We start from the raw sequence: 25,146 nt of genomic DNA, 5'->3' as shown, positions 1-25,146 counted from the left end.
TAGATGCCATTGTATAATTTCATGGTTGACATCCTTATTTCCTCCAAAACATGCGTGATATGGAATAGAACCACTACTCCCCTCCAACATATATAAGTCATCATACAATCTATTGCTGTCAATCTTCCTCCTTGTTTTTGAAGGTTTTGAAAAACATAAAAATTGGGAAAAAAATTTAGTTTTACAATTTAAGACTTCTGTGAAGGTACTAACAAATAAAAGGTTAACAGGGAACATAGAAACGTAGAGTACGTATGATCGATTAATATTTGCTGCACAATTAACAAAACCTATTCCATACATAAGAGGAAAAAGAACCATAACCTACTATCACTCTATCCTTTGTTTGACATAGGGATTAATTAAGTAGACCTTTAGAGGATCCTGTCATGTGCCTATATCTTTCTTTCTCTTGTTTAGATCTCAATTTGGCAGCTTTTTCTTAATCGGGAACATCCCAAAACACTTCTAAACTCCGGGTTTTCTTTTTTTCTTGGCTGGTCGAATTTCTTCTTAATCTTTCTTATATTTCATTCTGTTTCAGTTTGTATTCTTTTGATCTGTTCATAACTTGTTTCTTATCGTGGCAGCTATTCACTCCAAAATCAGTAATTCAGGAGTTAGTGTCAATGTGCATTAAAGGCATTACTTAATTTACAAAGTTTGATGTTTCATTGGAGGATTCAATAAGGACAATTTTCGTAGCAGCAACAATAAACCTTTGGAAATCAACAAAAGCAAATAAAATTCTCTCTACAGGCTAATGCCAATTCAACCTACAAAAATTTAATCATTTTTATCCTACATTAGACAATGCTAATAGTCGACCAATCCTTAGGGAAATGATCAACAGTGTTAGCCTATTGTTTTTCTTTTTTTAATTTTATTATTTTTTAAATTCAAATTTTAAATCTGGAGCTACAAAACCTGAACCCTCAACTCCCAAAATTTAAAAGTTGAAACAGAAACACAATCCTAGAACTTAAACTCTATGAACATCAAAATTAAAACTCCAAAATTTAAAACTTAATTTTGAAATCTAAATTTAACTTTAAAAATTGAAAAAAAAAAGTTGAGATTAAAATTAAAGGTTAAGATTTGACTGTGTGGAATCATGTACCTTCACAGATCTAGTTATCCATGGAATTGGTTGGACATGAACCTTCTGGTAACTATGACTTATATTTACTTCAATAATTATTGCAGTGCATGTCGGGTCCAGTCAGAATCTACTTTCACAAAAAAGAAGAAGAAAATATCCAAATTATTCCAAACATGATTGAGGTTATTAATAACAGTAACTTAATATACATCAATATAAGAAAAATTGTAATCACAAGATTGTAAAAAATTGTAACATCACATTGTAATCACAAAGATGACATGCATTATCCATTTTTAAAGCGACTAAATTAAACTAAATAAAGTGTCCATATAAGTAGTAAGAATACCTATAGGACTCAAAATTCAATGGCAACAAGTGAGAGAAAGAGCGACGAAGATGCAGACGCAGTTAGGGAAAATGAGAGAAAAGAAATTGGGTAAATGGGGGAATGAAATCGGGTTTAAGTTGGGTAAGATGCAGACGCAGTTGGGTGCAAAATCAAAAATTTTGATTTGGGGTTATGGGAAAACTACTGATAACAGAGCAAATCAAAGGGACTTCGGGGAAAATGATTTGAGGATCTCTTTGGGGGAAATTGTAACACCCCAAACCCAGCCCAGACGTTAAGTTTGGCTCGAATCTGGCGTATCACATTGAAGTGTTTTTCGAAAACCATGTTTCCATTAAAAACCCTTCTTAATAATTAAAAACTTATACCCTTTTTAAACCTTGTTAGAAAACCTCAGCTAAATAACATTCTTAACAACTTTATAAAAATCTTGGTAGTTGCGAAAGCTTAATTTAAAAACAATTACGGATACGTGATGTTTTGAACAACAGTAGTTGCTTTGGAAAACCGTGTTCTAATACTAGCAATGATAAGAACAATAAATAAAATTCCAAATTTGAAATCTAGAAAATTATAACGGCTTTACTACAACCCACATAACACATTTAAAAGTAATAATCAAAACTATAAAATAAACAGTGTGTGTGGCTTCCTCCAAGCCCTTCGCAGCTTTGATCCATCTAAGGCTGGAAATTACCTAAAAGGTTAATAAATGGGGTGAGTTTACGAAAACTCAGTGTGAAATCCCCTACTATAAAAAGGAACAGTCAGTCATATAAAAGAATTAAAAGTCTGGCCCCAGCCCTACTTACAGTTTCAGTACCATTTGGGCCTTTAGCCCATTATAACAGACAGTACCAAATGGGCTTTAGCCCATTACAGAATAAGAAACATTAGCAGAACTAGAATCAAAATGAGAATCGTAATCGAATCGGTGATGAATCGTAATCGATGTCGAATGTAACCGTAATCGAATGTGAATGCAATCCAAACCCAATCCAGTGGTATACACCCCCGTACCAACGTTACACCATGTGGGGAGACAACTCGACCCACCCATCCGCTACACACCACAAAATTTGCAGCATGGCTGCCAGAATAGATATTGTGACAGAGTCTCCAGATACAGATATTGTGGCAGAGCCACTAGAACAGATATTTGTGGCATAGCCACCAGAATCAGATAATGTTGCAAAGCCACTTAACAAAATACGTGGCACAAAGCCATCGATAACTGTAATAACTTCGGCACATAGCCATCAATGATGGTAATATAACTGGCACATAGCCTTCTGTAAATATGATCGACACAGAGTCGTCAACAAATATGTTAGGCACATAGCCACAGGTAAATACGTTTGGCACGAAGCCATAGTCAAGATGGCACAAAGCCATATTTAGGTTGGCACAGAGCCATCGATAATGGGTCTATAATTGACACGAAGCCCACAATATCGATACGAAGCCCACAATAACGACACACAGCCTTCCGTAACATGATTGGTACTCAGCCATCGATCGGTCTATAGTCATCTTGGGCGACCCGTGTGACCTTAACAGATCAGATCTTCCTCCGTGCGAAATCCCAACCCATGCAACATGTCATGTATGCAGAATGTCATGCCCATATTTGAATCAAACAATCACAGTCAAGTCATTCATATTACCAACATATATTCACAATCAAATCCGTCAACCACACAATCCAAGTCAGTCACTTGCCCACAAGGGCAAAATAGTCATTTAACACTCTAGGGGCAAAATGGTAATTTTACCCCACGAGGGTATCTCGGTAATTCTACCCTACAGGGGTATTTTGGTAATTCTACCTTACAGGGGTATTTCAGTAATTCTACCCTACAAGGGTATTTCAATAATTCTACCCTACAGGGGTATTTCAATAATTTTGTAAATCGAGGGTAAAATAGTAATTCTGTAAATCAAGGGTACTTGGGTAATTTTGCTAATCGAGGGTATTTTAGTAATTTTATAGGTCGAGGGTATTTCAGTAATTTCACAAATCAGGGGTATTTTGGTAATTTTACAAACTAGGGATATTTTGGTAATTTTACAAACCAGGATATTTTGGTAATTTTGCTAATCGAGGGTATTTCAGTAATTTGGTAAACTAAAGTATTCTAAATAGGGATAACAATACGAATAGGCCTAAAGCCCATTCTCGGCCCAAATGGGCCCACATGCTCGTGTGGCCCTTTTAGCCCAAATCTAGCCACAAATATGAGATTCACCTAGCCTAGTCCAATATTTACTACACAATCAAACAACTTATCCAATTGGGCTCGTAGGCCCATTGGGCCCACATGGCCCCTTTCGGTCCATCGCGGCCCGAAGTAGCCATCCTACATCTAGAGTAGTGAGAAATATACACTGTTAGGAGACTGCAGTTAATCCGCGCTCCAAACACTCTTAGCCGACGCCCAACCCAACCGAGCATGCCATAAAGCGAAAGGGATCAGCCAAGAAAGGTACCTTTACTCTCCTCATGGTTCTCTCTATTTAAAGCCAGCTTTGCATCCACTCTTATGTTAGCTTCCCGATGTGGGATCCCTCCAACATCAGAGTTTAAATTCAACACCAACTCTTGCCGCCCCCTATTAGCAAAATAAATGCTCTTTGATTGTCATGAGTTTCGAACCCTGGACCTCCTTGCCAACTCTATGACACCACCTTGCCACTTCACCACCGGCTCTTTTTGTGTCACAATTTCTCCAACAATATTCTTAAGGCCTACCTACTACACCCAGGGTTTGATTCACCTTAAACCAAAATTTTTGCTAGAGTCTAGATTTGAACCCAAGACTTCTCCAACACTTCTCAATACACTTAACCACTAAAACAAGCCTTCATTAACGAAATTTACATGCACAAAAAAATATTATTAGCTGCATTCAACTGCTCCCATGCTCAAGGCCCAAAAATTCTAAGCCCAAATTCAGGGTGTTACAGAAATTATAGGGGATTTATGAAATTAGGGTTTGGAAGTAACGGGAAATTTTAAGGGATTTTTGAAACAGACGAAGTAAAAGGAAAAGTAATCGGCGTAAACTGAACTGGGAAAAGTAAAGGGAAATTGGAGTTCCAACAAACGACACTATTTTCAATCTATTAATAAATATTTGTGGCATTTTTGTAAAGCGCCACTAATTAGAAGGCAAAAAATGACACAGTTTTTGCAATCTGTTAATAGATTTTTGTGGCGTTTCTAGAGAAAATGCCGGTATTTCACACATTTTGTGGCGTTTATAAAAGTGCCACTAATAATAGACTATAAAGCGACGACGTTTTGAAATCTCTTTAAATGTTTTGTGGCATTTTTATAGAAAGCGCCACTAATAACAAGGTAATAACGATGTCGTTTTGCAATCTGTTAATCGATTTTTGTGGCATTTCTAGAGAAAACGCCGGTATTTCACACCTTTTGTGGCGTTTATAAAAGCGCCACTAATAAAAGACTATAAAACGACAACGTTTTGAAATCTCTTTAAATATTTTGTGGCGTTTTAATAGAAAGCGCCACTAATAACAAGGTAATAACGACGTCGTTTTGCAATCTGTTAATAGATTTTTGTGGAGTTTCTATAGAAAATGCCGGTAATTCTCACCTTTTGTGGCGTTTATAGAAGCGCCACTAATAACAAGGATGTAGACGACGCCGTTTTACATTCTCTTAGTAGACGTTTTTTTTTAAAGCTCCACTAATAACAAAGCTTCAAAACGACATAGTTTAAACTATTAATACATGTTTGCGGCATTTTTTTGCTAAAACACCACTAAGTATGTAATATAAAGCCCAATAATTTTTCCTTCCTTTTTTTTTCTCTTTTATTATTATTATTATTATTTCCTATTAATACATGATTAAATTTTAATTTGGTCTCTCTAATATATTTAAATTTCAGATTTATTTGCATATACTTTAATTTTTAATATCATTTAGTCTATATTTTTAATATTATTAATTAATCTAAGCAGTTAATATTATTGACTTTTGTATTAAAACATTACATGGTAATATATAAATTGAATATTTAGAGAATAGAGATTGAAATGTGGTTTCCATTTTTTATATGTTTGTGTCATTCTTTTACATTAATATCTATATATATATCTATATATATATCCATATGAAATTAATTTATTCTTATAGGTTAATTTAGGATTTAGTAATTAAGGGTTTAAGGGTTTATTGTCTATAGTTTAAGGTTTTATGGTTTTGGATTTAAGGTTTATAGTTTTAAGTTTTATAAATTAGGGTCTAGTGATTTAGGTTTATAGTTTTATGATTTAATTAGGAATCTATATTTAAGGGTTTAAGGGTTTAGTACTATTTATAGTTTAGGGTTTTATGGTTTAGGATTCAAGGTTTAATATTTAGGGTTTAAGGTTTAAAATATAAGGTTTATGACTAGAGATTTAGGGATTGGGATATAAATGGGTTATTAATTTTAGGGGTTAGGGGTTAAGGTTTAGAGAAAGCCATAACATTGATTTTAACATCTTCGTAATTGAATTAAATGAAAACTTCTAAATACTTTATTTATCAAAGTGTAACTTTTCATAATTAAGTAACTAAAATGAAATTAGCTTTCCCATAGCTAAATGAATGGTGTAGTTAATTTATATTGTCTATTTAATCTTTTAGCAACGTTTTCTAGAAAAAGCCGCTAATGCAACTGATTCTAAAAAAATGACATTGTTCATTTTAATCCTTTAGCGGCGCTTACATAAAAACGCCGCTATAGGTCGATATATAGCGGCGCTTCTTTAAAAATGCCGTTAATGTTCGATCTTTAGCGGCATTTTTAGAGAAGCGCCACTAATGCCACTTAAGCTTAAATAAAACGACGTCGTTCACTTTAATCTTTTAGTGGCGTTTTTAATAAAGCGCCGCTATAGGTCGATCTATAGCGGCTCTTTATTGAAAACGCCGCTAATGCTTGATTTTTAGTGGCGTTTTTTAAGAAATGCCGCTAATACTCAATCTATTCGATTTTTAGTGGCGTTTTCTATTCCAACGCCGCTAAAAACGCTGGTAAAACCCTTTTTTGGTGTAGTGTGTGTTTTGATGAAGGAAGGCAAAGTCATAGCTTATGCCTCGAGACAATTGAAGTCGCATGAAAAGAATTACCTGACGTATGATTTAGAATTAGCAGCCATTGTGTTTGCGTTAAAAATTTGGCATCATTATCTATTTGGTGAGAAATGCTATGTTTACGCAGATCACAAGAGTTTGAAATATTTGATGACTAAGAAAGATTTGAATTTATGACATTGAAGATGGTTAGAATTACTAAAAGACTACGAGTTAGTGATTGATTATCATCTGGGAAAGGCTAATGTTGTTGCTGATGCATTAAGCTGGAAATTTTTGTTTGCTCTATGTGCAATGAATACTCAGTTGGCTTTATCAATGATGGATCGATTGTAGCTGAGTTGAAAGCGAGATCGTTGTTTGTACAGCAGATTTATGAAACTCAGAAGACAGATAATGAAATGTTAGCTAGAAGAGCTCAATGTGATTCTAATCCTGATTCAGAGTTTCAAGTTGATTCTGATGATTGCTAAAGATTCAGAGGCCGAATATGTGTTCCGAGAAACTCAGAGTTGATTCAGATGATTTTGAATAAAACACATAGTAATCGTTTATCTATTCATCTGGAAAGTACGAAAATGTATAATGATTTGAAACAACTCTATTGGTGGCATGGTATGAAACGTGCAATTTTAGAGTTCGTTTCTAAATGTTTGATTTGTCAGGAAGTTAAAGTTGAGCATCAAGTGCCATCAGGTTTATTGCAGCTGATCATTATTCCTGAGTGGAAATGGGATAGAAGAACTATGGATTTTGTTTCGGGTTTTCCCTATCTCTAAATAAGAAAGATGCAATTTGAGTTGTTGTTGACCGGTTGACAAAATCAGCTCATTTTCATTCCTGTACGAACATATTATTCACTTGCTAAGCTTGCTGAGTTGTACATCTCTGAGGTTGTGAGATTACACGGAGTACCTGTTTGTATTGTTTTGGATAGAGATCCGAGGTTCACATCGAGGTTCTGGAAAAAATTGCAAGATGCACTGGAAACAAAACTACATTTTATGTAACAGCCCGGTTTAGACCCTAGTCGGAACAGTGGTTTCGGGACCACAAATTTGAGTCAGAAAAATATTTTAATATTATTTTTTGTGCTTATAAATATGTGAATTAATATCTGTGAAAATTTCGAGTGAAAATTTTATCGTTTGTGTGCCTAATTTAGAAAAAAGACATAATTGCATAAAATGTAAATGTGGCTAGCTATTTGTTAAAAGTGCCTATTTGCTATGGCTTTTTAATTGTGAGGTCCTTATGTTGTGAATAGACTATTCTAAGCTTGAGTGGACCATTATGGGCATGTATTAATGAATTTTCATGAATTAGCATTAAGGGTAAAATTGGAAATTGATTAATATGTTAATATAATTAAAACAAAACATCAAATTAGCAAATATGTTCAACATTTAGCCGAAATTGAAGAAATAAAATAGGATTTTTGAGCTCTGAATATTCGACCATAAGATTTTGAGGGACTAAAATGTGAAATAAATGAAATATATGGGCTTACATGAACTACATGAATATTCGGCCTAACATGTGTAAAAAGAAATTTTGTGTATTTTTGTGATTTTATGAATTAGGGAATAAAGTGTTAAAATGTGAAAATATGAGGGCTAATTTGTAAAATGCCCTAAATATGTGTTTATAGATTGATTTGAATGAATGTGAGATGTAATAAGTAAATTTTGAATGTGTTTAGATTAAGAACCAAAGAAAACGAAATTAGATCGGGGAAAGTCGAAAGTCGTTGAATGGTCGTTTGTTTCCGTTCATTTTCGTACGAGGTAAGTCGATATACAAATAAATGTGTTAAATTGAATTATTATTGCTTATATGATATTTGACTTATGGCGAATGGATATGAGAGCTAAATATATGAAATTCGAGAAAGTTCTAATAATGTGACGACAACCGAAATGTGACAGCCCTAATTTGACCCTAGTCGGAAAGTGGTTTCGGGACCACGAAACCGAGTCATAAAAATAATTAACAGTCATATTTGATGCTTATTATATATGAATATGCATGTGTGAAAAATTCATGCTTAAATTTTGTATATAGTATGTGAAATTTATTAAATAGGACTTGTATGAGAAAATTTAGAAATGTGCTAGGCAAATGCTAAAGTGGCCTATTAATATATGTTGGAAAGTGCTTGTACTTGCATGTCAAATTAGCCAAACTATAGGTAGTGGCCGGCCATGCTACAAATTATATAATCAAATATGAATTTTCTATTAACTTTAGTTAGCTAGATGCCATATTATCATGGATGAATGTAATAAAATAAAGAAATAATAATTAAAGGAAGGAAATGGGTGAAAGAAACAAAGTCTTCATCCATGTTTCTTCCTAGCCGATTCTAAAGAAAGAAAAGAACAACCATTCGGTGATCTTGAACTCAAAATAAGGTGAGTAGTTCATGCTAATTCTTGAAATTTTAGTATATTTTGAGTTAGTTCTTAAGTTCTTTGCTTAACCCAAGACAAAATTTTGAGTTGGGTAATGTCTTAAGCTTTCGGCCATAGTAGAAATTAAGGGGTTAGATTGTTGTTTTTTTTTTTTGTGGTTATTTGAAGTTGAACTAGTTAATACTTAAGTGTTAGTATTTGTACATGAAATAGATGAATGTGGATTTGTTGAGTTACTTGAACAAATTCGGCTTTGTAATTGATTTTTTTTAGTATAAACCTTGAGTAATGCTAGACATAGATTTTGGTTTTGATAGTGCTTATATGAGTTTAATTAATTCAATTTTGATAATATAATGATAGCTTAAGATAAACAACATTCGGTTATGAATTTTTGTGTTAAATCGAAAATGGATGCTAGTTGAGCTATGAACAATTACTTAATAACGAAGAGAATATAAGCTTAATGCTAAAGTAGCATTCAACCTCGAAGTAAGTTAAATTAGTAGGAAAATAAATTTTGAGATGGAAAATTATGTGTTTGACTAAAGAAAAGAAATCATTGAAGAGTGTTTGTGAACATGGTAAGTGTATTCGGTTTAGTGAGCAAATGAAATAAAAATTTGGAATTTGATTTTTTTTTATGGGTATGTATGGCCAAGTATATTCGGCCACATAAATAATATAATTACATGATGTTATACTATGATTATTGAGCTTATGTATGTGGGTGCATGTATATCTAGTAATATAATGACATTTGGTTTTGATAGTCGATTGATAAGTTATTACTTTAATTACAAGAGCATTTGGTGAAAGCAACATTTGTGTATGAACATATATTAGTTATGAAATCAGTAGGTTTAAGACTAATTGTGGTAATGATAATATATTAAAATGAGATGGATATTTGATTACCGAATGTGAATAATAAGTAAACACTATTGATCAAAATATTAAACATCTCTATTTATACTTATTTAGCTCAAGAGCAAGGGGGGTCAAAGTTGGATAGGGGAAAGGAAAAAGTGATCGAATAGCTGTTGAAATCGTTCGACAACATCCGAGGTAAGTCTTTAAGTAATGGAACTTAGCTTATGATTTGATAAAGCAATTATATATATATGCATATATGTGTGAATGTTAATCGGGTTTAAATCCGAGCTTGGTCTCAAGGGCTTTTGAGCCGTGTCATAATCCGAGCTTGGTCTCGAAGGGCTTTTGAGTCGAGCTAAGAATCGGGATTGGTTAGAAGGCGTCTGTGAAGGCATAATATTGAGCTGAAAACTCGTAAATATTCGTACGAGAAATCATATAATACATGTTGAAACAATTTTAAACCAATGTGTTACTTACAGTAAGATAACTAGGTAAGTAATTTACTCTCGTTGAGAATATGATTATGTTAAATTATGACTTTGAAATTGGTGGGGATGCTTAGACCATTGTTTAAAATCATTCGAATGTTTATGATCTGATTATGATGTATGAGTTCTGAATTAGAGAGTTCAACTTCACAAATGTGAGATGTAGGTGTATATGCATGAGATTGACACGGAAATGTGAGATGAACGTATTCGACTATAGAATGAATTTAGTTGGATATATATATTGCTTTCACTTTTGTGATATGAATGATAAAAGTAGCACCTTAGTTATTTTCTATTCGGCCAAAGGATGAAACAAACAAACTTAGATATTAGTATGCCATTCTTTTAAATGATTTCATTATTTAAAACTTACTAAGCATCGAAATGCTTATTCTTTTGCTTTAATTCTCGGTTTTATAGATTTTGTTCGTCAACTATCGGACTCGGAAGTGTCAAAGTCGAAGTCATCCACACTATCTAAGCCACTTTTTGGTACTCTTCAGTTGAACTTGATAATGGCATGTATAGGGCTGACCCTTTTTGTTGATTAAGTATCTTTTGGTAATGTATATTCGTATAGCCATGCGAAAATGGCTTGTATATTTTGAGTATAACATTATGATCATTTTGTATATATGGTCTTATGATATGGTTATTAAGTGGTGTAGAAATGTTTGGTAATGATTAGCCATTGTAATGGCCAATCGTGGTCCTATTGGTGCTACGTATGTCATGGCTAATCGTGATTATACTTGGAAATAATGTATGTCAAATTACTAGTTGATTCATGGAAAACTATGAAATAGGTAAAATTTACCTTAAAATAGATGCTGACAGCAGCAGTGATGTGAATTTGAAAAATCACTAAAAATAGTAGAAATGGAATTAAATAATGAATAAATTATGTAATCGAATCTTGATGAGTCTAATTTCATATGAAAGAAACGAAACGACCATATGAGCCTTATTTTATGAGATGTTTAAGTTTTCGTGAAACAGGGCCAGAGCAATTTCTGGATCCCCTGTTCTGACTTTGGAAATTCACCATAAATTAACCAGAGATAATTAGAAGTCATGCTTTATATTTAAAGATTCCTTTTTGAGTATAGTTTCATTAGAAACAAACGACATAAGTATTGAAGCCCTGTACAGGGAGATATCTAAGTCGTAATGCATGAAGGTCAGAGTAGTCAAACCCTGAAACAGGGAAGACTTTAACTAATAAACTGTACTAATTGGCCTGACCAAAAATTCTAGAAATAAATTAGTAAATATATGTATGAGTCTAGTTTCAGAAAAAATTTACGGAATTGGATTTTGAGTTTTGTAACTCGAGATATGATTTTTAGAGTGACTGTGATGCAGTTAGCCAGCTCGTCTGGAAATTTTAAAAATGAATTGTATGAGCTGTTTAAGTAAGGAATTAAGTCCGTTAGCACCTCTAGTTCGACTCCGGCAATGGTCTCGGGTACGGGGTGTGACACGAAAAGTCCCGTACGAACCATAGGAATAGCTAGGATACATATATCATGACATAGGATTTCCGATATATGATTTCATGTAAGACCACGTCTGGAACGTTAGCATCGATTTGAGATTTACGTGTAAGACCATGTCTAGGACATCGGTATCGTATTTGATTTCTATCTGGGACAGTGGCATCGATATTTGATTACAAGTAAGACGACGTTTGGGACGTTGGTATTGTACGAGCTTTTCGAGCTATCCGCGTATCATATTTCATTTCGTACGGTTCAACGGGCATTTCAAGAAATAATTAACCATGTGAATGTATATCTAATTCAGGTATGTTTGAAACATATAACATGATTGATAATGAAAGGTACGTACTTGTACAATTATGGACTTATGATATATGTAATGAAATTATGAAAAAATGAACAATATGAGACTTATGGATAAGTGATTCTATTTTGCTATGAGTTACATGAATGAATTATGTTATGTGGTAAATTTATTTATATATGGCTTACTAAGCTTTTGAAAGCTTACTTTGTGTGTGTTTGCATTGTTTTTAGATATCGAATCTACCGAGAGCTTAGGAATCATCAAGGATCATCACCATACTATCGAACTCTATTTTAGTACCTTTTGAAAATGTGTATATTGAAGTATGGCATGTATAGGCTAGAAGTATTTGAATATATTTGGTAATGTGTATATCTAGCCATGTGATATGGCTTTGTTTTCGTTGTGTTTATAAATGACTTTTGAGAATAAGCTATGTGATGCAATATGGTCAATATAATGTGTTCATGAATGGCTAATAGAATTGGTTATTTTGGTAAGTTGTGGCATGTACCTATTTTGGAATTTGATAAGATTTTGGCATGTGAATGAACGAAAAAAATTGAGATTTTGAATCATATGTTTTGGTATGACTTTGGCTTATGATTTGGCATGATTTGGTATAGATTATAAGCATGAAGTTGGTTGTTAGTGATACGACATGAATGATGTATCTTTTTTTTATGTATTAGTTGGAATTTGGTATGAATGTTTTGGTTTAGATTTTGTAGGAAGGACCTAAAATTACATTGGCAAGTTGGCCTTGTAAATGGCCTATTTTTGTCCACACGGGCAGAGACACGGGCATGTGTCTCAGCCATGTGCGACAAACGATTATGTTACACGGCTGTGTGTTCCCTGGGGTACCCTACGATTTACAGTCAATATACCCTACAATTTTGACACGGCCTAGACACACGAGCGTGTCTATCGGTCGTGTGTGACACACGGGCTAGCACATGGGCGTGTGGTCGGCTGTGTGATCCAAGTTAGTAGCCTTATTAATTTTCATACAGCTTGGCACACGGGCGTGTCTTGTGGTCGTGTGGACAAGTCAGTATGTATGCTCTGTTTTGCCACGGCCTAGACACCCGAGCGTGTCTAATGCCTTGTGAGGTACACGGCCTGTTCACATGGGTGTGTGACCTTTGTGACTTAAAAGATTGTTAAATTTTGAAAAAAATTTGTATGTGCTCGGTTTAGTCCTGACCCCTTTTTAAAGCATGTTTTAGGTCTCGTTGACCTATGTAAGGGACTCTATTATGATGTTTGACTATGATGCTATGATGATTGTCAAATGAATGTTAAATGTTTCGATATGTCCGGTGATGCCTCTTAACCCTAGTCCGACAACGGATACTGGTTAGGGGTGTTACATTGGTTGGTATCAGAGCTACGGATTAGTTGATTCTAGGACTAACGTAACGTATGTGAGTTTAGCTATACATGCCATATATATGAACGACGATAGTGTGATGATTCCTGACAATTAAAATGTGTTTTTATATATTAAATGGATCCTGAACGAGTTGTAGCTGACGATGTTGAATGTAACGCGCCAGCTTCTGCTTAAGGGACAGCACAATCTGATTCTAGACCTGCTACTAGTAGCCATGAGGGAGAGGCTAAACAAGCCTTTTACCAAATGATGAATGATTGGTTTACCCAGTATATTAGAACCAATCTAGCTGTGGCACAACCTTTACCCCCGCTCAATCCTCCGCAAGTCCCTGTCGTGCCACAAGCTGTAGAGCTGATTCATTTGAGTAAGCCTCCGGTTGATAAGATTAGAAAATATAAAGCTGAAGAGTTTTGAGCTACTACTGATGATGATGCTGAGAGAGCTGAGTTTTGGCTCGAGAATACAATACGATGTTTGATGAAATGTCATGTACTCCCGAAAAATGTCTAAAATATGCCGTTTCACTTCTGAGAGATACGGCTTATCATTGGTGGAAGACGTTGATATCAATGGTTCCTAGAGAACGAGTCACCTAGGATTTCTTTCAACCTGAATTCTAAAAGAAATACATGATTCAGAGATTCATTATCAGAAACGTAAAGTGTTTATTGAGTTGAAATAGGGCCATATGTCTGTTACGGAATACGAGTGAGAATTTGTAAGATTGAGCCAGTATGCAAGAGAATGTGTCTCGACTGAAGCAATTATGTGCAAAAGATTCGAGGATGGCTTGAATGAAGACATTAAATTATTAGTCAAGATTCTGGAAATAAAAGAGTTTGTTGTGCTTGTTGAACGATCATGTAAAGCTGAAGAACTCGGGAAAGAGAAAAGAAAAGCCAACTCAAAGGTTAGAGAGGTGCGAAAAAGTTCATCGAGCAAGTCATTTCATTCGGCATCAAAGAAATTCCGAGATGATTTTAACCATTCAAAGGCTAATGTGGGACATTAGGGTAGAGATCGTGCTAGATTACATTCGAACTTCAAAGCTCCAGCTACTTCTGTTGCAAGTGTTGGAAATGTCCGATCCGATTGACCCAAGGGTAGACATTGTGGGAAAAGACGTCACGACAATTGTAGACTGTACGATCGGGCTTGTTTTAAATGTGGATCTTTAGATCACTTTATCCGAGATTGTTCTGAGTTTGTTGAACAAGAGATTGCACAAAATCTGAGACCGAGTAACACATCAGCTCAGGGTAGACCTTCTAGAAATATGAGAAATGTTAGCGAAAGTCAAAGAGGGACTAAAGATACTGCTATATGATCTGAGGCTAGAGCACCTGCCAAAGCCTACGACATCCGAGCTCATGAGGAAGCTTCGTCTCCAGATGTCATTACGGGTACATTTACCTTTATGATAGAAGGATCAATGCATTCTTATATATGCATGAACTTAGTGAGCAGTAAGACTTTGCCTATGGAGTCTACTGAATTTGTAATTAGAGTATCGAACCCCTTAGGTCGGTGTGTTTTGGTTGACAAAGTGTGTAAGAATTGTCCGTTGATGATTTGAGATTCATGTTGTTCGACGGATTTGATGTTATTACCATTCGATGAATTTGATATAATTCTAGGTATGGATTGGTTAACTTTTCATCATGCTATTGTAAATTGCAAACGAAAGACTATTGATTTGATATGCCAGAATGATAAGATTATTCGAATTGAGTCTAATGATCTGAATGGTTTGCCGGCAGTGATTTCTTCGATGTTAGCACAGAAATATGTGAAAAAGGGTTGTGAAGCCTACTTTGCTTATGTGATTGATTCGAAAGTGACTGAAAAGAAATTGAATCAGTGCCTGTTGTCTGTGAGTTCCCTGATGTGTTTTCTGAATAACTTCCGGGATTACCTCCGATTCGATAAGTTAAGTTTGGCATTGAATTAATGCTGGGACCTACTTCGATTTTGATAGCTCCATATAGAATGGCTCCGATCGAGTTAAAAGAATTAAAGTCTCATTTGCAAGAATTAACTGATAGAGGATTTGCAAGACCGAGTTTCTAGAAACACGAAAATTTACTCATTTTTACATACATTTTTTAGCTTAAAATCATACCGTTTCGATTAAATTCTTGTCGAAAAATAATTAATTTTTATAGAATAATTAAATTATACTTAAAATATGAACATGATGAATTTTAGTTAATTTTATAATTAATTTTGAGTAATTTTGGTTATTTTTGACAGAATTGCACAAAAGGCGAAAAATGGCTCGGCAGACACTACTTGAAGCACAAAACCAAGAAGCAATTTGAAGTATCAAGGCGAATTAAATTCCAGCCTAAGACGGTCCAATTATGTGTATTAATTCATAATATAATTATTTTTAATTTATACCCAATTTAATTTGGGTTAAATAAATTAATATTAATTAATTATGGAAAAAGTGGTCCAGTTGAACCGAATTGATTGAAGTGAACCGATCAAAGATTGGGCAGCCCAAAATTTTGAAGTGAACCGATCAAAGATTGGGCAGCCCAAAATTGGCCATATGCTGACCTAAATCAGCTTCTTAGCTGATTAATTAAGTTTGCAAAGAAGCCCTTTAAGTCTTGTCAAAGTTGCATTCAAACCCACCCCCACCACAATTGGTGGATTTTTGGATTTGCCCCAAGCCATTTTTAGCCAAGTTGAAAGCATCAACTTTGCCACAGAGGTGTTCAGCCAAGGGGTGGCTTTTTGGCTGCTATTTTTAGAAAGTTTCAGCTGCCACACTTAGCTATAAAAGCCCCCCTTGGCTGATTATTCAAGGCATCTCATGCATTCCTCATTCATTTCACAACACTTCCCTCATCTCTCATTCATTTTCTCTCATTTTTCCATTTCAATTCCCTTGTTCTTGTGTCAGTTTCTTCCCTTGGAAAAGGGGTGTTCTTCAACCATTTTGGATCAGCAATTCAATTTTCATCGAAGCCTTGGTCGGCGAGGACAACAAGAAGGAAGAACGGAGTAACCAAGTCAAGCCTCGAAAAACCACCAGATTTTATTCTTATTCCCTATCTCTTTAATTTTTGTTGTTGTTATGATGAACATATCTATGAGTATTAATGTTGTTGGAATGGTTAATTTAATCAGCTTAGCTTGAATTTAATTCATGTTGGGTTGATTGCATTTCGTCTTCTTAAATTGTTAAAATTGTGTTTATGTTGTTATAGGCCTCGGTAAAATGCTTGATTAAGTAAAATCATGCTTAAGTTATTCTTACGTTACGACTGTGAGGTAAATAATGAATTAATTATTTAAACGGATTGAAATTGTAATTAATTGACACAGTACTTAATCAGTGCATGTTTATTCTTCTATGGTAGCTGAAGGTTAAATTAGAAATGTATCTGGCGATATTATTACCTTGCATAACTTGCAAGATTATTATGATTAAACTGTTTCAAGGTAGGGCTACCTTGTTATTTCACATAGCCTTTTATATGCTTGTTCGATTTAATTAATTGTTTGAATTGACATAGGGATATGTAAGAGGTTAGTTCAGTTTAATGAGTATATATGTGCAATAACATGTTTGCTTGCTAGAATCTGTTTAGTCGGTTGAATTGACATAGAATATGTCAAGAGATGAATGGATTCTGGTACGTAAGTATGTTCATAAGTTAGCAAATTATCGGGTTGCCGTGATTTTATTCGTAACAATATAAACATCAGTTTAATAATTCTAAGATGAGAAGTGTAATTAATCCAACACAATTATATCATCTTGATTAAATCTTATTTTGAAATCGTGCTTTAGAACTTTCTTTTACTTCATTTTTTTATTTATTTAAATTAGTAACTTTCTTAAGTTTTTAATCACCATCTTTAAAAAAAATCTTTTCCTTCACCAAAGTGTTTTAAATTGCATTCATAAATAATTCTTTTCACAATCCCTGTGGGTATGATAACTTGACATTTACTTGTCACTTTATTATTTGTTACGATTGTGTACACTTGCACATTTTTGTCGTTCCAAGTTTTTGACGCCATTGCTCGGGACTGTTTTAAAAAGTCATTATTTGTGAATGTGTTAGTTTTTCATTTTGGTTTGATTTTCTATTTAATTTTTAACTTAATTAATTTTTCTGTGATTATTTCAAGAGTTTATGAGTATTAACTGAATTATTGACCTACTCCCTGTAGACCCTAAGATAGAACAAAATTTTCAAGAGCAAAGAAGACAAGCGAATCAGAGAATGACCGAAGAAATGAATTTTGAAAATCTGAATCAAGGAAATGGAGCAAACCCTGCTCAAAATCCTATCCTTATTGCTGATGATAGGGATAGAGCTCTACGACAGTATGTTGTGCCAGTATTTAATGATCTTAATCTGGGTATTAGGAGACTTGAAATCGAGGCACAACAGTTCGAGCTGAAGCCAGTCATGTTCTAGATGCCGCAGATAGTGGGCCAATTCAGTGGAATGCCTACCGAAGATCATCATCTACATTTAAGACTATTTATGGAGGTGAGTGATTCTTTCAAGTTAGCTGGAGTACCCAAAGATGCATTACGATTGAAGCTGTTCCCATATTCGTTGAGGGACAGAGCTCGAGCCTGGTTGAACTCATTGCCACCGAACTCAATTTCCACATGGCAAGAGTTAGCAAAAATATTCCTTATGAACTATTTACCACCTAGCAATAATGCTAAGTTGAGGAACTAGATCACTGCCTTCCAACAAATGGATGATGAGTCCTTGTATGAGGCATGGGAAAGGTACAAAGAGTTATTACGAAAGTGCCCTCATCATGGAATCCCTCATTGCATCCAACTTGAGACATTATATAATGGTCGCAATGTTCACACGAGGATGGTAGTGGACGCTTCTGCTAATGGTGCTCTCCTTTCTAAGTCTTATAATGAGGCTTATGAAATTATCGAGAGGATTGCCAGCAACAATTACCAATGGCCAACCAACCGAACATCGTCAGGAAGATGAGTTGCTGGAATACATGAAGTAGACGCTCTTACTTCACTCGCATCTCAGGTATCATCAATATCCTCAATGCTTAAAAATCTTACTACTAATGGGTCTAACAGTTTTGCAGCACAGCCACCAAATCAATTTGAAAATATAGCCTGTGTTTATTGCGGGGAAGGACATTTTTTCAAAGAATGTCCATCAAACCTAGAATCCATATACTATGTAGGTAATTAGAACCAAAATCGAGGAAGGCAAGGACTGCAATCCAATTTTTATAACCCGTCGTGGCGAATCCACCCGAATTTTTCCTGGAGTAGCCAAAGAGCTAGAACTAGTAATATTTACACCCAACCTAGATCGACCCAGCCACCAAGTTTTCCCCAACAAGTTTAAAAACCAACCCAAGCCAAACTATCCAATGGCTTAGAAAATCTGTTGAAGGCATACATGGCCAAGAATGACGCGTTAATCCAAAGCCAAGCAGCTACGTTGAAAAATCTTGAAAACCAAATAAGCCAGCTTGCAACTGAACTTAGGAACAGACCACCAAGTGCTTTACCTAGTGATACGGAGAATCTGAGAAATTTGAGGAAGGAGCATTGCAAATCATTAACATTGAGGAGTGGAGAGAGAGTAGAGCCTAACACCATTGAAGCTGAAAAAGAGCAAGCTGATGCTCAAGAATCAGAGGAAGATCAACCGAGCGTTGAAATTCCAATTTCACAAGAACCAGAATCTGCAAAACCAGATAAGGTAATTTCAGAACTAGCTAATTCTGATCAACTAACAACCCTGTCAGATGCAGAATTACCATAGAAGACGAATCAACCAGTTCCAGTAAAGAAACCACCACTACCTTACCTTCAAAGACTTCAAAAGCGAAATAGGAGATTCAATTCAAGAAGTTTTGAGACATACTCAAGCAACTTCATATCAACATCTCGTTGGTTGAAGCACTTGAGCAAATGCCAAACTATGTCAAATTCATGAAGGATATCCTGTCTAAAAATTGAAGACTCGGAGAATTTAAGACGGTAGTTCTAACAAAGGAATGCAGTGCATATCTTCAAGACAAACTACCCCCAAAGTTGAAGGGTCCTGGATATTTTACCATACCTTGCAACCATAGAGCAACATATTGTGGTAAGGCACTATGTGACTTGGGTATGAGTACCAACTTGATGCCTATGTCAATATTTAGAAAGTTGGGGATAGCTGAAGTTAGTCCTACTACAGTTACACTTCAACTAGAAGATCGATCCTTAGCACATCCAGAAGGAAAAATCGAGGATATATTAGTACGTGTAGATAACTTTATTTTCTTTGTTGATTTTGTTATTCTAGACCTTGAAGCAGACAAAGAAGTTCCTATTATCTTAGGAAGACCATTCTTAGCAATCGGAAGGACCCTTATTGATAGGCAGAAGGGCGAGCTTACTATGTGTGCTCAAGATGACCAGGTAACATTTAACATTTTTAAGTTCATGCTATTCCTTGACACAATTGATGATTATTCTGCAGTATCTGATTTAGAAGATTTAATAGTGGAGAATGAGCTCAACTACGTTGAGGATCCGTTGGAACAAATTTTGACATCAGATCCTCCGAATGACGAAGAGGAGGATGAATACTTAGCTTTTTTAGAAGCTAATCAAAGGGGATTTATTCCACAATCCCACTTTGAATCTTTGGAGTTAGAGGAAAGGGATTATGCCTAACAAAAAGCGTCAATCGAGGAGCCACCTAAATTAGAACTCAAGGTACTACCTTCACATCTAAAATATGTTTATTTAGGTAACTCTTCTACTCTGCTTGTGATTGTTTTAGCAGAATTAACTACTGAGCAAGAAGAGAAACTCATCTTGGTGTTGAAACAATTTAAGAGGGCTATCGAATGGACCGTAGCCGATATCCGCGGTATTAGCCTATCTGTATGCATGCACAAGATCATACTAGAAGATGGCGAGAAAGGGACGATTGATGGACAACGAAGACTAAACCCCATCATGAAAGACGTAGTAAAGAAAGAAATCATTAAGTGGTTAGATGTGGGTATAATTTACCCCATCTCAAATAGTTCATGGGTAAGTCCGATCCAGTGCATGCCAAAGAAAGGAGGTATCACGGTCATTGAAAATGAGAATAATGAGTTGATACCGACTAGAATGGTTATGGGATGGAGAATTTGCATCAATTATCGAAAGCTGAACAAGGCGACTAGGAAATTTTACTTTCCTTTTCCATTTTTAGACCAGATGCTGGATAAACTCGCGAGGTGAGACTACTACTATTTTCTTGATGGATATTCAGGGTATAATCAGATTACAGTAGCACCAGAAGATCAATACAAGACAACATTCACCTGCCCGTACGGTAAATTTGCATTTAGACACATGCCATTTGGTTTATGTAATGCACCTGCTACATTTCAAAGATGTATGATGTCTATTTTTACTGGCATGGTTGAGTAAGTATTTCAAAGTTTTTATGGATGATTTTTTAGTATTTGGAGATACGTATGACAATTGCCTAGCCAATCTAGCCAAGGTACTAAGGCGATGCGAAGAAACAAACCTAGTAATCAACTGGGAAAAGTGCCATTTCATGATACGAGAAGGGATTTTTCTAGGGCCTTGGATAACGAGACATGGAATTGAAGTAGATAAAGAAAAGGTAGATGTTATTGAGAAACTCCCACCTCCAACATCTGTAAAGGGTGTTAGGAGCTTTTTGGGCCACGCCGATTTCTATTGAAAGTTCATCAAGGACTTCTCCAAAATTGCTAAACCCTTATGTAAATTATTGGAGAAGGACTCGACATTCAAGTTTGATGAGGAATGCTTAAAGGCATTCAAAGATTTGAAGATTTGGTTAGTTACGGCACCCATAATAGTCACACCAGACTGGGATTTTCCATTCAAATTGATACGTGACGCAAGTGACTTCGCAATAGGAGCTGTCATGGGTAAGCGAAGGAACAAAGTTTTTTTATCCCATCTAGTACACAAGTCGAACTCTGACAAGAGCTCAACTGAATTATACGGTAACAGAGAAAGCTATTGTGTTTGCTTTTGACAAGTTTCGATCTTATCTTATAGGTACCAAAGTGACTGTCTATACCGACCACTCGATAATTAAGTACTTACTCTTTAAGAAAGACACTAAGCAGAGGTTGATCCGATGGGTACTTCTACTTCAAGAGTTTGATCTAGAAATTCAAGATCAAAAGGGAGTGGAAAATCAAGTAGCGGATCACTTGTCTAGATTAGAGCTGCAAGAAGGGAACTTTCCTTTTATACCAAATCAAGAGATGTTTCCAGATGAACACATACTGAAGGTAAATTGTAACGCCCCCACGCCCGAGACCATCGCCGGAGTCGAGTATGAGGTGTTACTAAGCTTAGTTTAACATTTTTAGAACTTTGGATTATTGTTTCTACATTCACAGCTTTTAACCTACTTGCGTCACAGTCACAAGAAAAATCATATCTCGAGTTAAGAAACTCAAAATCAAGATCCGTAAATTTTTCCTGAATCTAGACTCATATACCTATCTATTAATTTTTTTCTATAATTTTTGGTTGGGCCAATTAGTACAGTTTATTAGTTAAAGTTACCCCTGTTTCAGGACTTGACTGGTCTGACCTCTGTTTACTACGAACCACATTTCTCTCTGTACAAAATTCATATGACTATGAGATTTGTTTCTACTAAAACTAGACTCAATAAGGATTCTGAGGATATAAAACAAACCACATAATTATATCTTTACAACTTATGGTGAATTTATAAAGTAGGAACAGGAAATTCAGAAACTGCTATGACCCTATTTCACTAAAATTCAAATATCTTCTAACATATAATTCCTTTACCTGTTTAATTTGTTTCATGTGAAACTAGACATAATAAGCTTCAATTTGATATGTAGTTCATCACCACATTCAATTTATATGATTTTTAGTAAATTTTCAAACTCGCATTAGTGTTGCTGTGGTATTCTGTTTATGGTAAATTTCATCCCTCTTATGAGTTTTTATGCACAAAGTATCTTAGTAATTTTCCTTAACATCAAACATAATCTAAACTTACCATTTTCATAATTTATCATTATCAAATATTTTCTCAACCATTCTGTCACCATATGATAAGATCATTTACACAAAATAAGTATATTGCTATACATGCCATACTTAAATTTACAAGCCATTTACCAAAAATCTTCCTGATAGTGTGAGTGAGCCTTCGACCTATCCCGACTCTGAACGGCTTGTCCAAAACTACAATGAGTAAGAAGGAGGAGTAAGCATAAATGCTTAGTAAGTTCATATGTAAATAATAAATAACATAACAAACAATCGACTAATCAACATTAGCATATATCATCAACACACTTATCACATTTTTAATCATTTTTCATCATCTTATTACCTTATCGTGGTTGTAATCAACACTCAACCCGAGGGTTAAATACATACCTGTCTAAAATATCCATTTCTCATCACTTACCAATACGTCTCTTTTCATCTCGAGTATTCTTCCATTTGAGTAAAACTTTACCCGTTGAACACATCGGAATATAATTTGGATACATGGATAACTTGCACATAAGTGCCATATATGCAATCAAGCAATCATGTAACCCGCCCATAAGCGAACTCGGACTCAACTCAACGAGCTCGGGCGTTCGCATCCATAAGTGAAGTCAGACTCAACTCAACGAGCTCGGATGCCTAGTTACATTTCACGAACTCGGACTCAACTCAACGAGTTCGGACATTCGCATCCATAAATGAACTCGGACTCAACTCAACGAGTTCGGATGCTCAACCATCCTAGTGACATGTCACTTGTATCCTAATCTATTCCTAAGGTTCAAACGGGCTTTTTCCCTGGATCTCACATTTGCCGTCTTCCATGGAATATCAGAACCGATACTCGGTAGCAATTCATATTTATCAAGTAGTAAACATAATTTGCATATTACTCAACATTAACCACAAAGCATAATATTTCACGATTAAAAATCAGCATATCATATAATTAACATTAATAACTTAAAAATAACATTTATGCTACATTATTTACACATGAACTTAACTTGGTACCAAAATACAAGGATTTTGCAATTTAGTCCACAATCTTTTCTTTTCCTCGATTGAGGTCGATTCCACGTCTTTCTTGATCTAAAATAACACATTTACCTTATTTAATACTCACATTATCAAATTAATCCTTAACTCAAATTTTGGCAAAATTACAATTTTACCCCTAAACTTTTGCATATTTACATTTTTGCCCCTAGGCTCGGGATTAAACTTTATTCCTTATTCTTATGTTTTACAACATGTTGATCACTTTTCTCTTCTATGGCAACATCAAATTCTCACTCTAACATGTACTTGTGACTATTAGGTATTTTTACCGATTAATCCCTTTTACTCGTTTTTGCTTAAAATCGAGTAGTACAAGTTGTCTAAAATAATTTAAAACTTCATATTCTATCATAAAACATCAAAATACACAAATTTCACCTATGGATATTTTTCCAAATATAAACCCTAGGTTAAATTATTGCTAACATAAGCTTAATTGAGCTACCGGGATTCCAAAAACGTAAAGAACATTAAAAACAGGGCTTGGAATCACTTACTATGGAGCTTGGAAGCTTGAAACAAACCCTAGCTATGGAGAACCCTTGAAATTTCGGCCTAATGAAGAAGATGGACAAAAAAATTGGCTTTTAATTTTGTTTTTAATTCATTTTAATAACTAAATGACCAAAATATCCTTACTACTAAACTTTCCAAAAATTCCTTCCATGTCCTAATTTTGTCCATGAACTTGAAATTGGTAAAATTTCTATTTAAGACCTCCTCATTAATATTCCAAAACAATTTCATACTAAAAACTTCTAGAATGCAAGTTTTGCAACTTATTCGATTTAGTCCCTACTTTCAATTTAAGCACTTTAGGCATAGAATTTCATCACGAAATTTTCACACAATCATGCAATCATATCATAAACTTCAAAATAATTATAAAATAATTATTTCTATCTCGGATTTATGGTCACGAAACCACTATTCCGATTAGGCCCTGATTCGGGATATTATAACTCTCCCCCCTTTAAGGATTTTCGTCCTCGAAAATCTTACCTGTAAACAGATGTGGGTATTGATTTCTCATAGTTTCTTCGGATTCCCATGTAGCTTCTTCTACTCCATGCCTTTGCCACAACACCTTCACAAGTGCAACATTTTTATTCCTTAGTTGTCTGACCTCCCGAGCTAAAATCTTAATCGGTTCTTCTTCGTAGGTCATATCTGATTGTAGTTCAATTTTTGTCGGTGAAACTACATGTGAAGGATCTGAACGATACCGACGTAACATAGATACGTGGAACACATCATGAATCTTCTCTAATTCAGGTGGTAATGCTAGCCGATATGCTACCGGTCCAACTTTTTCAATTACTTCATACGGCCCAACAAAACGCGGACTTAATTTGCCCTTCCGTCCAAATCTAAGGACTTTCTTCCACGGAGTCACCTTTAAAAATACTTTATCACCAACTTGAAATTCAATGTCCTTTCGCTTTAGTCTGC

General features: G+C 35.0%; 1 protein-coding gene and 1 non-coding gene across 2 annotated transcripts; one reads left to right on the top strand and one right to left on the bottom strand.

Annotated features, from left to right (window-relative positions):
- Nucleotides 1-18,007: 18,007 nt before the first annotated feature.
- On the top strand, nt 18,008-19,357 carry LOC128296598 (uncharacterized). The gene is made up of 2 exons (XM_053032031.1): nt 18,008-18,174; nt 19,078-19,357. Exons 1-2 carry the CDS (start codon nt 18,008-18,010, stop codon nt 19,355-19,357), a joined length of 447 nt encoding a protein of 148 aa, XP_052887991.1.
- LOC128279951 (small nucleolar RNA R71) lies at nt 18,266-18,372 on the bottom strand. The gene has a single exon (XR_008270135.1). It is a non-coding gene; the product is annotated as a small nucleolar RNA R71 (small nucleolar RNA).
- Nucleotides 19,358-25,146: the final 5,789 nt, after the last annotated feature.

The sequence above is a fragment of the Gossypium arboreum genome, chromosome 8 (assembly GCF_025698485.1).
Source record: "Gossypium arboreum isolate Shixiya-1 chromosome 8, ASM2569848v2, whole genome shotgun sequence".
NCBI classification, from domain to species: domain Eukaryota; kingdom Viridiplantae; phylum Streptophyta; class Magnoliopsida; order Malvales; family Malvaceae; genus Gossypium; species Gossypium arboreum.
This window is presented reverse-complemented; position numbering and strand designations above follow the sequence as displayed.

What these genes read in the sequence shown, in the direction of transcription:
- LOC128296598 (XM_053032031.1), top strand. Translation starts at nt 18,008, where the DNA reads ATGCCGCAGATAGTGGGCCAATTCAGTGGAATGCCTACCGAAGATCAT. An exon ending in AGGGACAGAGCTCGAGCCTG is followed by an intron (nt 18,175 to 19,077) that starts GTTGAACTCATT and finishes AACTGAACTTAG; the next exon opens with GAACAGACCACCAAGTGCTT.